The sequence below is a fragment of the Xyrauchen texanus genome, chromosome 10 (assembly GCF_025860055.1).
Source record: "Xyrauchen texanus isolate HMW12.3.18 chromosome 10, RBS_HiC_50CHRs, whole genome shotgun sequence".
Taxonomy (NCBI): domain Eukaryota; kingdom Metazoa; phylum Chordata; class Actinopteri; order Cypriniformes; family Catostomidae; genus Xyrauchen; species Xyrauchen texanus.
Genome location: NC_068285.1, coordinates 28,706,922 through 28,721,902, shown reverse-complemented (window position 1 = coordinate 28,721,902; position 14,981 = coordinate 28,706,922). Strand labels below are relative to the sequence as shown.

Sequence of the window (14,981 nt, the reverse complement as noted above, 5' to 3'; positions counted from 1 at the left end):
TATGGGTTAAATTCCCAGGGAACACACATACTGATAAAATGCATACATGTAAGTCGCTTTGGATAAAAGTGTCTATCAAATGCATAAATGTGAGTTCTGCTGGTGCAGATTCCTTGTGGGCAAAAATCAGTAACACATATACACTCACCTAAAGGATTATAAGGAACACCATCCTAATACTGTGTTTGCCTTAATTCTACGTGGCATTGATTCAAGAAGGTGCTGAAAGCATTCTTTAGAAATGTTGGCCCATATTGATAGGATAGCATCTTGCAGTTGATGGAGATTTGTGGGATGCACATCCAGGGCACGAAGCTCCTGTTCCACCACATCCCAAAGATGCTCTATTGGGTTGAGATCTGGTGACTGTGGGGGCCATTTTAGTACAGTGAACTCATTTTCATGTTCAAGAAACCAATTTGAAATGATTCGAGCTTTGTGACATGGTGCATTATCCTGCTGGAAGTAGCCATCAGAGGATGGGTACATGGTGGCCATAAAGGGATGGACATGGTCAGAAACAATGCTCAGGTAGGCCGTGGCATTTAAACGATGCCCAGTTGGCACTAAGGGGCCTAAAGTGTGCCAAGGAAACATCCCCCACACCATTACACCACCACCACCAGCCTGCACAGTGGTAACAAGGCATGATGGATCCATGTTCTCATTCTGTTTACACCAAATTCTGACTCTACCATCTGAATGTCTCAACAGAAATCGAGACTCATCAGACCAGGCAACATTTTTCCAGTCTTCAACTGTCCAATTTTGGTGAGCTCTTGCAAATTGTAGCCTCTTTTTCCTATTTGTAGTGGAGATGAGTGGTACCCGGTGGGGTCTTCTGCTGTTGTAGCCCATCCGCCTCAAGGTTGTGCGTGTTGTGGCTTCACAAATGCTTTGCTGCATACCTCGGTTGTAACGAGTGGTTATTTCAGGCAAAGTTGCTCTTCTATCAGCTTGAATCAGTCGGCCCATTCTCCTCTGACCTCTAGCATCAACAAGGCATTTTCGCCCACAGGACTGCCGCATACTGGATGTTTTTCCCTTTTCACACCATTCTTTGTTAACCCTAGAAATGGTTGTGCGTGAAAATCCCAGTAACTGAGCAGATTGTGAAATACTCACCAACAACCATGCCACGCTCAAAATTGCTTAAATCACCTTTCTTTCCCATTCTGACATTCAGTTTGGAGTTCAGGAGATTTTCTTGACCAGGACCACACCCCTAAATGCATTAAAGCAACTGCCATGTGATTGGTTGATTAGATAATTGCATTAATGAGAACTTGAACAGGTGTTCCTAATAATCCTTTAGGTAAGTGTATAATGCCATAACATAACGTTATGTTTTATTTTATATATATATTTTGTTTTTATTAAAACTTTTTTAACTATGACATAAACAGTCTGGCTTATTTCTGCCTATGTGGACCATGATTTAAAAAGCCAGATGTGTGTGTTTGTGTACTAGCTGGGAGACACTCTGAATCTGTTTGGAGAGATGGAATCACAGGCTGTCGAGGCACTAGATCTACCCGGATGCTTCCGTACCCGCAGTCACAGCTACGTGCGGGCCATCCAAGCCGGTTGCTCCCAGGATGATGACTGTCTGTCTGTGTTCTCCATGTCTGGCCCACAGGGGAGCATGAAGGGCGAAGCAGGTGATGAGTCATCAGCATGTGTTTATGTGTGTGTGTGAGAGTATGGTGTGTGGGTTTACCTACTAGTCTCTATGCTGTCACAGGGATTAGATTAGTGACTTAATGAGTTTCTGGATCAGCCTCATAGGGATAGCTGGGGAAAAATAACTTCAGCTGAGGGATTTAGATCAAAACTGCTTCCTCTATATCTGTTCTCGCTCAGTATATGAAGACTGTAAACAAATATTATGTTGTGAACACTAAAATGCACAAATTCCCACTCTGCATCTGACCCTTATATTGTAGTCAACATAATGTTGGTAATGGCACTCTGTAGGCCAACTGGTAGAGCATTACACTTGCAACTACAAGTTCATGGGCTTAATTACCAGGAAACGCACATACTGATAGAATATATACTTTAAATGCAAAGTAAATAACTTTTGATGAAGCGTCTGCTCAGCGCATAAATATACTGTATGTACTTTATGCTCTCTCTCTTTGTGTATGTGTCTGTGTAGATGCAGTTGGCTTTCTGTTTTTTTCCCCTCCATTTCTTATTCTCTCGTTTAGAGTAGAAAATCTCACAGGAGATTTATTAAAGCCCTTGTGAAGTGTCAAAAGCATCCATCTGCAGCTTCCCAAGGCAACACTCATGGCACAACCGTCTGAGTGTCTTTAAGAGAGTGGGATGAGGAGAGGAGAAGAGAGATGGAAGGATGGCTTATGCATGCTTTTTTAAAACTCCTTTAATCTTAGAGTGTGTCCCAAAGAATTTTGTGTCTCTGCTCTCAAGAGCTTGGAGTGTGTGTGAGTGTGTTATTTAAGCCATAAGGATATTTCTAAAGCTTTTTTTGTATGATAATATTCGGGTGGGGATTTCAAGCTATAATCTATACAGTACATGTAGTTCAAGCTTCTATGTTCTCTTTATGAAACTACATTTGCCACCATTTCTCTTAATTGTTTTAAAGTTTACAGTTCTCGGTGATTGCTCACTCATTTGTGTTATATTGTACAGTAAACTAAACGTTTAGCATGCTACTTTTATAATACCAATAAAATATGTACAGTGGCCCCAAAAATATTTGGCCCCAAAAATGTATTTTAATGTAAAACAAACTATGAAACAAAGTGGCTATTATTAAAAACAAAATAAAAAAATCATAATTTACAAAGCAAATCATTTTACAAAAATAAGTTCATTATAAAGATAAACAATACAGTTCAAATGTAAGACAAAGAATGCAGACACCTTCTGGTATAGCATATCATAACATGTTCATTGTCAATGTTATTAGCTAAACCTGTATCTACTCTGACACCTGTGTGAACTTAGGGCCCTTTCATAGTCAACGCATCGGTACGCGTACGCGTCTGAAACGCTACGCTTCGCTACGCTTCGGCCGCCATTATGCGTCGATGCGTAGCCAAATGTGTCGTCCTAGTTTTTGATACGCGACGCACCGATGCGCGCAATACTACGCTGTGTCGGTGGGGGCGACATTGCAAGTATTGTACATTAATTCAAGTATGTTTACAGAAGAAGATTTGATTACAATGGCGGGCGAAGAGGAAAAATTATGCGAGCTTATACGCATACATCCACATTTATACGACAGTTCGTCGCAATTACACTCCAATAAAATAGCGTTGGAAAATGCCTGGAGGGAGGTTGCAACCGCGATGGGAAAGACCGTAGAGAATGTGAAAACGGACTGGAAAAATCACCGTGAAAAGTTTACTAGGGCGCACAAAAAGTCAGTTGCCAGTCTTCAGTTGCCATTTTGGTCTGAATATGACGTGACCCGACTCTACTAATATCACCAGACTCTACTACCCCCTGTTGCGGGAGCGGTGTATTGCATTTCACGCATCGCCCGTGACACGTGCGTCTGCTTGCGGACTATGAAAGGGAGCACGTCGCTCGCATCACTCGCGTTGCTTGCTCGCGTAGCTCGCGTTGACTATGTAAGGGCCCTTAGGGGGATTAAATGCATTCACAAAAATTACTTAAAAAAAAAAAAAAAAAGCTCAGTAAAATGATGGTAATTATGAGAAAAGGTTTAACATTATTTGTTTGCAGTTGTGACTTGGTTTTATATTTTGTTATCTTATGTAATGTAATTCATACATTATAGGTGTGGCTTAATAGTCAAAATAGTAGAGTTGGGGTACTCGAGTCCAATTTTAATGGACTTGGACTTGCCACGGACTTGGATGCATTTTTACTTGGACTTGACTTGGACTCGAGCCTTTCGGATTTGGGATTTTTTTCAGAGTCCGGCCGAGTCCATGGCATTTGTGATGCAATGAAAACAAACAAACATACAAACAAAAAATTATGTAACATAGGGTGACCATAAATCCTCTTTTCTCCAGACATGTCCTCTTTTTCAGATCTGAAAAAAGCATCTGGCCATCAAAATTGCCTCTAAATGTCCGGGATTTGGTTTGTCTACATATTGATGTGCTCTCTACAGTTAGTACTATAATACATTCTGAGTATTTGATACTTCACATCGGTTTTCACGCATATAAGCCCTTACTTGTGATTATTCTGGCTGAGAGCTGCTGCGTGCACTCTTTCAAAGTACTTTTTTAGCTCTCTTGCCCGTGCACCCATGCTGTATGTGTGTGCAGGAAAGAAATCGCCATTCGCCAGACGTGCTCTGTCGCTCTAATCCAGAAATATCTATAACATAAGTACACTTTAAGGAAGTTCACAAAAGTAAGTTCCCCAACTCGCTTAGTACACCAAGTCATTTCTAACTGAAAATGTTGACTATATCGAGACAAAATCAAATTTACTACATATCAGGGACATTTAAAAGAATATGACGGATGAAATAGACCATGATGGAAATTGTGCAACTCAGTCCGTCACATATTTGTAGCGCAACCTGTAAAGCTGGCACTTGCATTTCACTGGCAAAAAAGTCAGAAAATACAATGAAGTATACAAGTGAGGGGAGACATCTCTATTCACCTATTATCCAGACTAAATATAATGTGAAAAGAACTAAATGTCAGCGCAAGGGGAGTTTGTCAAAAAATGTATCTTGACTTTAGGGAAGGAGGCTACACCTGGTCACAGCAGGGAGGACTGAAAAGTGTGAAGTGTAGTACTGTTGTATATAAATTTTTTTTAAGGTATCTGATTCTTCTGTTTTTATTTTAGTTTGTTTTATTTAATTTTATGGGCATTAGTAAATGTTTTAATATTACCATTTATTAAAAGTATTAAACGCATTACATTTATTTAATTAATTACGTTAAAGGTATTTCACCCAATATTTGAGAAAACTAAATTGAATGCACAAATTGAAAATGAAGTAGAAATCTTTTTTGAAATAATGATATCTCTGGTTGTAATGACCAACGCAGCTTTCACTTTCTTTGGTGTACATTTGAGTGGAGGGGAAAAATCAACAAATAATTGAATTGTCAACAGAACGCAGTAAGAAGTGTGTTGAAGGACAGTTTTGTAAAGCAAATGCTTTCATTTTAAAACCACTTTGAAAATTGTTCAGCAGGATACTAATAATTTGTTTTTGCATTTATATTGACAAATAGTATTTCTTAGATGTGAAGGTTAAAATAAGCTTAAAATATTGATGTTGAATTTACAGTTACCATTTTATTCCAGATTCTTGAACAGTTTCATTCAGACTCTATTATGAACACAACCTTGAGTCAACCTCAGCACCTTTTGGACTCGGACTTCGATTGTTTAAAGACTCAAACTATTTACTATTTACACCCCATTGCAGATGCTATTTGCACACATTTAAATACTAACATAAAGTATGTGAATCACTGCAGTGTTTTTATTGTGTTGATTTAGAGTCCCACAGACACACTATATTAACCCCTTTCCTTAAAACTAACCCTAACCTTACCTTAGAAAATATAACCTTGGTTTTACTACAGAAACCAGTTTCACCATGGCAATTTGTTTTAAATTTAAAGTAACCTCAAAATAAATCATGTTTACTTACTATATTAACAACACATTACTGTAGTAACACCTACTATGGTTTCTGCAAAAAAAAAAAAAAACATGGTTACTACAATATTACTATACAGTGATGCAATGTACATGTAAGCGATGTCGCGCAGCAAGAACGAGTGTGAACGATAGACCCCGCCTCCGGATCAAACCCTTTTCTGCACTCCTCGGCATTCACTGTGACCAAATCACTGAGATAAAATCAACATTTACATTAATGTTTATCTATTATTTTAAGAAGTATTAAAGGGAAATATTAAGAGTGGAAACAGGAAATTGGATGTGAAAAAGAGTGGGACAAAATGCAGAATCGAATTGGTGTCGGCAGGATTACACTACACATTCACACACCACCACGCCACTGCAGCGACACCTGTTGTTGCCAGCTAGATAATGTTACCTTTGTTATAAGTTTAAATCGGCAGAATTCGCAACAACAATGTTCCAAATATCACAGATATCCAAATGTTTATGTTGCAAAGCGTTAAAACACATTTACATAAGATCAGTTATTGTAACATTTAGCAACAAGGGAAAGCAGTACTGGGTTTATAAGGCAAGTGAAAGCTCCGTTAACTGGCCCGAAATTATTTCACACTTTCCTCGGGCCAGCAGGGCATCTTTATTGTTGACCCCTGCCTCTGGCAGATAATGTAATGTTGAAAGCTCATGTATCCTAACTTTATAATTAAAGCTAAAGATTTACTTCAACACAGATCTAAGTTAACTCCAACAGAGAGCTTGTTTTGTTCTATCTGAGTTTGTTTCAAGGGTGAACAGCCTTTCTTCTTTCAAATGAATTACATTATTGAATACAAGTGTTAACAAATCCTGTCTTTACAGTATTTCCATACAGGAAAGGCCCCCCTCCTCTGCCACCACGCATGTCCAAGCCAACAATCTCTGTGACTGCTCAGAGTAGCACTGAGTCCACTCAGGACACTTACTTCCAGAGCACAGGGCAGCCCACTCTGGTCCACCCCAGACAGCACAGCAACTCAGTGGACCTGACGGAGACCAGCGGGGGCCGTACCTCCAGAAGTGGTCACTACCTGGGTGGAGGCCCGGCGCGGGTCAGACAGAGCAGCAACTCTGCAGAGAGCTTAAATGGCAGGGCCCTTCAGACAGTCAGCTTCAGTGGTGGACCTGTTCCAATGAAACCAAAACACAGTAGCTCAGCTGATAACCTGCTGGAGGGGCCAAGGGTATCCAGAGATCGGGCTGGAGGCAGCCTGGGTAAATCTGCCTCCCTGCCACAAAACAGTATGTCTTTGGCGAAAGCTCTGACTGGACGAGAGGACTTCAAACTGGATGGAAGGGGCAGGAAATGGAGACCCTCCATAGCAGTGCAGGTATAAAAGGGCACTATCCCGTGATCATTGTTCAGAGTGCCCTGTTGCTTTAAAGCGATTATATCTCTGGGTGTGCTGGTCTAACTGCTTCGTTATATATCTCTCTGTGTGGACAGGTGGACAGCTCAGAGACATTGACCGACTCAGATCCAGAAAGCAAAGCGCTGCGAGAGGTGCACTCCATAGGAGTTCAAGTGGAGGATGAGAAGCGGTAAACCTTGCTTGTCATTCTTCATGAAATGTCTTGATCAATGTAGGGTTGCGTATGAAAGTTGAAAAATGCTGCCTTTAGCAGCTGTATGTGGAGCATGACATCAAGGCAAACCTGATCAAATATTTTTCTCACATCATGTCTTCTGAGATGCCTTCATCTAGTCATCTTCATCTTTTTCAAGGCCGCATTAGACCAACTTTCGCTGACTTTGATTTCCCAAAATCCTGCATGCGCGGTTCACTGGTTGGTTGAAAGAATAAATATGGCATCTGATGGAGCAAGTGAAAGTAATAATTTTAAAAATTCTGCTTGGTTATGTCTTACGCTCACTTGAATAATTTTAGGTCATTAGACATGGCATTATGGTGCCTTGGAAGGCTATCAAAAAACCAGTGTCCTCAGGAGGTGCCTTCATATGCAAATCACTGTCTGTAAAGTTATTGACTGACTGGGCAGTGAGGTAGCAAGACAGCTGCCTTAGCTTATGGATGTAACCCAGCTTTCTTTCCTGTGTTGACATGTTTAATATTGAAACAGGAAGTGGGGGCGGGGCATATTGAAAGGCTCATCTTTTTTTTTTGTTTTATTGCCAATAGCCATTAGTTTACATCACTGCCATGAACTATGATTTGCTACTTGCTATTTCTAATCAGTGGCAGAATTAATTAGGGGGAGGGACATTCTCATTCTAGAGAGCATTTCATTTGACACAAATTTGTATATGCCCATGAGTGCAAGATTAGGGGAAGTAACACAATTAAACCCACGTACCGTATAAATTGTTGCAGAGGAAATGCACATATTTGTTGGTTTCATTAACTTTTTATTTGGAGCCAAAAACATTTTGGGAACATGTGCTGCCACCGTTCAGCGGACATTTTGGAAATTGCTCCAAAACTTCAGTTTTTAATGACCTAAAAAAAAGCTATTTTTCTGGAGTCAGCTGAATAAACTGGGTGAGGAAGGATAAAAAAAATACATATATTAATAAATCAAATGACACTTGATATTATTTATTTTCTTTGAATTTAACAGAAAAACTTTGTATTTGAAAAGATGGATTTGATGAGTATCTGGAGCAAGTGCAGGACACTGCCTGAGTGATGCTCACAAAGACAGATGTATTAAAAGAAAGAAAATGAATAACACCTGCTGATAGCCACATTAAAAGGAAATATTTTAGAAGATTCTTGAGCTTAAACAAGATTTAGTGCTCTGTCTGTAATTATTATCTAGTAATATTGTTTTCTTCTTCATGTGGGCTTATTAAGCCTGTTTGCTCATATCTTAAAAGCAAAATGATTATTTTATTTGTTTAAACAACAATAGCTACATTGTAAAATATAGTGTTTTATATTCATAAAAAATATAATATTTTACCTTGACTCTACTTTAAACTATTGATGTTTATTTTCCACTGACCCCTTTTGTTCCTAATAAGCCCACTGAGAAAATAACCTATTAATGTTTCAGTTAAATACAGTAACTTAAATTTGTCAGATTATGACAAAACATAACATGAGTGTTTAGATTAGAGATTAATCTTTGATTTAATACTCACTTTCTTGGAAGGCAGTTAACATTATAAAAAAACTGGTTACTTCCTCAAATCAATGTTTTGGAAAAAAGGCTGAACATTTTGAATGCATATTATTACAGTAATATGTCTCTAGAATACTTGATTCTGATTGGTCAATTGCTGCATTCTGTGGTCTAATGACTGATATATAATATAGAACTGGATTGCTGATGACGTCATAACAGTGAATCCACTGCAGCTCCATATTCCTATGCCCAAACATTTCACTTTGCCTATTGACTTAATAGAAAATCATTGCATTTCAGAGAGTAAACATTAGTCATACAATCAATGAAATCTGCATGTTCATCCGTACAAGGCATACATCCTACCCATGTAATTATGTATTTATATAAAGTCTGGATTATTTCTGTTTCTTGAAAGCCTGAGCAAGTTATGTATATCTATTGTATATCAAACAGTATACCTCAAATTAACTTCAGTGGTGAATAGCTCAAAGCTGGTTAAAATTAAACTGATGCGCTAGGTTTAAATAGCACATGTATTTAAGACGCATCCATGTATGACTACCGCACATCACTATAAAAACAGGCAAATCCTGGGCATTTAAGGCTAATTAGAAATCCCATTCTAACTTTTTTAAAGTCCCATTTGGGGGTAAGTACATATTGTCACCCTAAATATAGCAGATATTACAGTTTTTACTACTTACAGTTCGACTTGTGGACAGTTTTGCCACTTCCTTTGGGGATCGTTGTGCTGCATTGGTAGGCTTCACACTGGGGCAGGTCATGCATTGACATCGCGATCCACATATATCTTCACCCACGTGATGAGCAAATTATACATAAAACATGATTGTTACTAGAAGGTGAAATGTGACTGTCGTATCCAGAGATCAGAGCTGATGAAATGGGGAGCGTTTTGTCTGTCAGTGACTTATGCACTGTCAGTTTGAGCATACCAAGATGGTCGCTCGAATACTTCCAGTGGCTTTAACTTCTGCTGGCAATTTACCTTTGCGTCAGTGATCCAGTTCTCTATATACGTATATACCGTTGAAGTCAGAAGTTTACATACATCTTAACCAAATACATTTAAACTCAGTTTTTCACAATTCCTGACATTTAATTGTAGAAAACATTCTCTGCCTTATGTCAGTTAGGATCATGTGATCAATGTGAAATGTCAGAATAATAGTAGAGAGAATGATTTATTTCAGCTTTTATTTCTTTCATCATATTCGTGGTGTGTCAGAAGCATTGCCTTTAAATTGTTTAATTGGGTCAAACATTTTTGGTAGCCTTCCACAAGCTTCTCAAAATAAGCTGCTGAGGTTTCGGCCCATTCCTCCAGACAGAACTGGTGTGTAGGCCTCCTTGCTCGCACACGCTGTTTGAGTTCTGTCCACACATTTTTCAGATTGATGTCAGGGCTTTGTGATGGCCACTCCAATACCTTGACTTTGTTGTCCTTAAGCCATTTTGCCACAGCTTCGGAGGTATGCTTGGGCTCATTGTCCATTGGAAGACTGAGCTTTAATTTCATGGCTGATGTCTTGAGATGTTGCTTTAGTATATCCACATGATTTTCCTTCCTCATGATGCCATCTATTTTGTGAAGTGCACCAGTTCCTCCTGCAGCAAAGCACCCCCACACCATGATGCTGTCACCCCCATTCTTCATGGTTGGGATGGTCTTATTCGGCTTGCAAGCTTCACCCTTTTTCCTTCAAATGCATCGATGGTCATTATGGCCAAACAGTTCAATTTTTGTTTCATCAGACCAGAGGACATTTCTACAAAAAGTAAGCTCTTTGTCCCCATGTGCAGTTGAAAACTATAGTCTGGCTTTTTATGTCGTTTTTTTAATGGAGCAGTGGCTTCTTCCTTGCTGAGCAGCCTTTCAGGTTATGTCGATAGTGGACTTGTTTTACTGTGGATATAGATACTTGTATACTTGTTTACTCCAGCATCATCACAAGGCCCTCTGCTGTTGTTCTGGGATTGATTTGCACTTTTCGTGGCAAACTAAATTCATCTCTAGGAGACTGAATGCATCTCTTTCCTGAGCAGTATGATGGCTGCGTGGTCCCATGGTGTTTATACTTTCGTAGTATTGTTTGTACAGAAGAATGTGGTACCTTTCCATTTGGTACATATCCAAGGATGAGCCAGAATTGTGGAGGTCCATAATTTTTTACAGGCCTTGGCTGTTTAGGGCTCACAGTTTAGGAGCGGGTTTGGTTATTAGCAATAATAAATAATTTTCATAGATAACTATCAATTATTAAAATCAATAGAACATTGATTAGAATCAATGTTAGCTTTTTAATCCTTCAAATCAACAATCATCAAATTGAATAGAATATGTATTATTATCCAAGATAATAATTAATTATTAAAATTAATTAAACATTGATTAGACTTAACACTAGCTTATTGATCCTTCAAATTCAACAATCATCAAAGATAATTGTCAATTAATCCTAATTAATATTCTATTGATTTTGATCATTTCGACGGGGCACCACCCTGGAATCAGGGACTAATAACCAGACAGTATAACAGTCTCAACATTAGATTGTTCTCTTAGGAATATTGATGTCCATAGATCATCAAGATTAAAAAGGGAACAACAAAGGGTTGAATTCGAGCACTGGCATCCCCTGCCAGCCTTTGACACATGTGTATGCAAAACAAACCAAAACAATTCTCTTTGAAATATAACAAAGTTTATTGATGCAGTAATATCAATTAATAATTAATACAATGCAGTTAATAAACTTCTGACCTACAACTACAAACCAAACAGTGACGTGATTAAATATGGTAACCAAAACAATCCTATAACATATGAGAGGATTTTGTGTGTGTGTGTGTGTGTGTGTGTGTGTGTGTGTGTGTGTGTGTGTGAGGAGTGACGTGCACAAAATGGCGGACGTGACTCTCATGGAGAGTACGTCACATGAGATTTTTGTACGATAACACGGGGACAAAGCTGAGCTTTATCACAAAGTTATCAACTAGCCAAATGTTTGTGAGGGGTCCGTGTGTGTGTGTGTGTGTGTGTTAGTACGACAGAGAGAGAGAGAGAGAGAAAGTGGCGGCGCCGAAGCCGGTTTCGCGATCGTGGGAGAGAATGCAACTGTTAGTTTATCACTCAGAGATGCGGTGAACAGCTCGCAATGAACGCGTAACCCGTCCCGCGGCCTTTGGTTCTTTAATGGATAAACACAGTGTGCCGGTCTCATCCACGATGGCGTAAATAAACAACAGTCCAACGTGGTTGGATTACAACACAGCAAACTCTCTTTTGTGATAACAGTTTGTTACATCAATAGCTTGAGTATTATTTAGCAGCAATGAGCGGACTCGGCGGTCCGTAAACTGTACAAACAATAAACATGATCCACAAGAATAACACACCTAAATATTCTATCTCTGCCCAGACGTTAACCTCTTACTTGGATCGCATGAGGACGCATGTAGAACGTGTGTTCATCCGTCGTTCGACTCAGACTCGGTTCCTCGTGGCTGGGGTGATGATGGGAGGCCATTTCCTCACTCTGTCAGCGGGCGGTATGGCCGCTGATTCTCGGCCGTCTGGCGGAGAAATCAGTGACATCAACTTGATTGAAGAGGGAAGGGAATTCTTCTTTCTTCACTTCTGCAGGCAAACGGATGAAGATTGCTCGGCGGATTGCTCGGCGGTCTTCTTCGGATCCGTTACAGTGTTCAGTGGAACAGAGTAATCCCAACTCGTCCAGCGAGATAGAGATTGTATGGCCGCAGTTTCAAGTTGCACGTTACTTCCTTGTGCAACCAGGCCACACCTGAGAGCAGCGATTAACTGCGTCTATGCATGGCGAACAAAGTCACTGGAAGCAAGGTACAGAACGATTTTCGAGGTATTTCTACTCCTGATGACATCATAGTTGAGGTGTGTTCTGTTGAGTGCCTCATCCAATAGGAGTTGAGAGTTCAATCCTTTGGAATTTCACACAGTTGTAAAGTGAGCAAGGCTTCTTGGGATTTGTAGTCGATTTTGTACTCTCTTTGTTTGATTTTGGCGTGGTTTTTATCAGCAAGATTTATTTTGTGGGCCTCAGTCAGGCTTTACGACTGTGTTAGACCTGCCTTTGTCTTGTATCTGAATACATGAGGCCAACAGCTGATTTATTTAGATTTTCCCAGTATGTCAAGCAAAGAGGCACCGAGTTTGAAGGTAGGCCTTAAAATACATCCACATGTGTACAATTCAGTACACCTCCTATCAGAAGTCAATGATCTAATTGTCTAAAGGCTTGACATAATTTTCTGTAATTCTCCAAGCTGCTTAAAGGCACAGTTAACTTAGTATATGTAAACTTCTGACCCACTGGAATTGTGATATAGTCAATTAAAAGTGAAACAACTGTAAACAATTGTTGAAAATATTACTTGTGTCATGCACAAAAGGTGTGTGAGGAGAGAGGGCACCATTTTCCATGGCATGCCGTTTGCTGCACGGCTTTTTTTGTCTTCTATGATTCAAAACGTTGATGCCTTGTTAACCTACAGTCGTCAAATACTCCACAATATTGGAAATGTTATTGAGCCTTGTTCCAACAAAGATCTGACTGGACCATGTTTTAGTTTTCCTCCTCCCCCCTTCCTGTCGACCATACCTGCATATTTACGCCACATGCCATGTGCTGTTTCCCGGATTAAACAGCGTAGGAGAAGAGGAAAATGGGGAGGTATAGATGTTATCTTGCCTGGTGTCTGAACAGGTCTGTCAGCCACATCTGGGCACTCATCTGTCAGCGGATTCGTCACTGCAGTTTCCCTGACGGTGCTTGCCTCATTTTGGCGCTGTGGAGTGGATCATTGTTATCTTCGTCCTCTGTGTCGGGCATCACAGCTCATATCACAGCTGGTTAGTGATTCAGTATTGATTTAGATGGCGCAGGTTAATTCCAGATCGTTGGGAAACAAAACATTTATCTTAAATTATTTTATTACCTCTGGGAATCTTGATTTTTATTTGTGACTGAGACATGGCTCACTGTTGGAGATTTTAGTCCTTTTTCGGAACTCACCCCTTATAATTATAACTTTTTTAATTCTCCCCATCAATCTGGCTGAGGAGGAGGACTGGCATCTTTTGAAACAGCTTTTGTTGCCGGATACTACAAACTGATACATATACTGTACAAGCTTTGAATTACAGTTGATCTCAATGGACTAGACAAAATCATTTGTGGTGGCGGTTGTGTATCGTCCACTGAAATTTAACAAAGACTTTATTACTGAGTTTTCAGATCTTTTAGGGGTTACCATTCCTATATGACAGACTTTAAATTTTTGTTGATTTTAATATTCATGTCTCTAATGCATTAGCCATAGACTTTGTCAGTCTTACTGATTCCTTTGATTTTGAACAACTGTTGAAAGAACCAACACACTCACATGGCCATATTTTAGATCTATTTCTGTCCCATGGCCTGTTTATTTCTGACATCCAAATAGGTGATTTAAGTTTTTCAGATCACAAGCCGGTAACGTTCACTGTTCCTCTTGTTCATCATGATTCTAAAATCATTAGACCTACAAGATGGACACGAATAATTGGTCTGAGATCTTTGGGAGGAATCTGCTGCAGCATTTAGTGAGGCTGGTCTTTTACACTCTGTTGAATCTTGCAAACACCTTAAATGTTGATGAGTTTGTTAATGTGTTTAATGCAATGTGCAACAATATCTTAGATACATTTGCCCCTTTAAGGCCTAAATAACAAAATCTAATTTGAACCATGGTTAAACAGCAATACTCGGTTATTAAGGCAAATTTGCAGGAGAGCAGAACTTAGATGGAAAAAGGATAAGTTAGTCTTTTGAAATCTTACGGGAATCTCTAATTAAATATCAAAAAGCGGTGAAAGCTGTGAAGTCAAATTACTTTTCTGACATAATATCTAACAACTCAAACTGTTCAATATCTTAAATTCGTTCATAAATCTTATAGGGAATATCTATCCTGCTGAGTCTTCCACACTATGTGAACATTTTCTGAATTTCTTCTGCCTTCAACAGATGATCCTTTGGATCCTCCCCAACTGCACCATGTTCTTAAATACATTTGAGCTGATCTCTATGTAGTTCTTAATGAATAGTTGCATAGTTGCTCAGTTGAAGCCCACCACTTCTTCCCTTGATATTGTTCCTATCCACTTTTTTAAA

The 14,981-nt window shown here is 39.4% G+C and overlaps 1 protein-coding gene across 1 annotated transcript in view; it reads left to right on the top strand.

The window, feature by feature from the left end:
• Positions 1–14,981, top strand: part of LOC127650711 (disks large-associated protein 3-like) — a 294,628-nt gene that overhangs the window by 270,706 nt on the left and 8,941 nt on the right. The window contains 3 exon segments of the mRNA XM_052136307.1: positions 1,472–1,661; positions 6,496–7,004; positions 7,121–7,215. Of these exon segments, the coding sequence (XP_051992267.1) occupies positions 1,472–1,661; positions 6,496–7,004; positions 7,121–7,215 (794 nt within the window).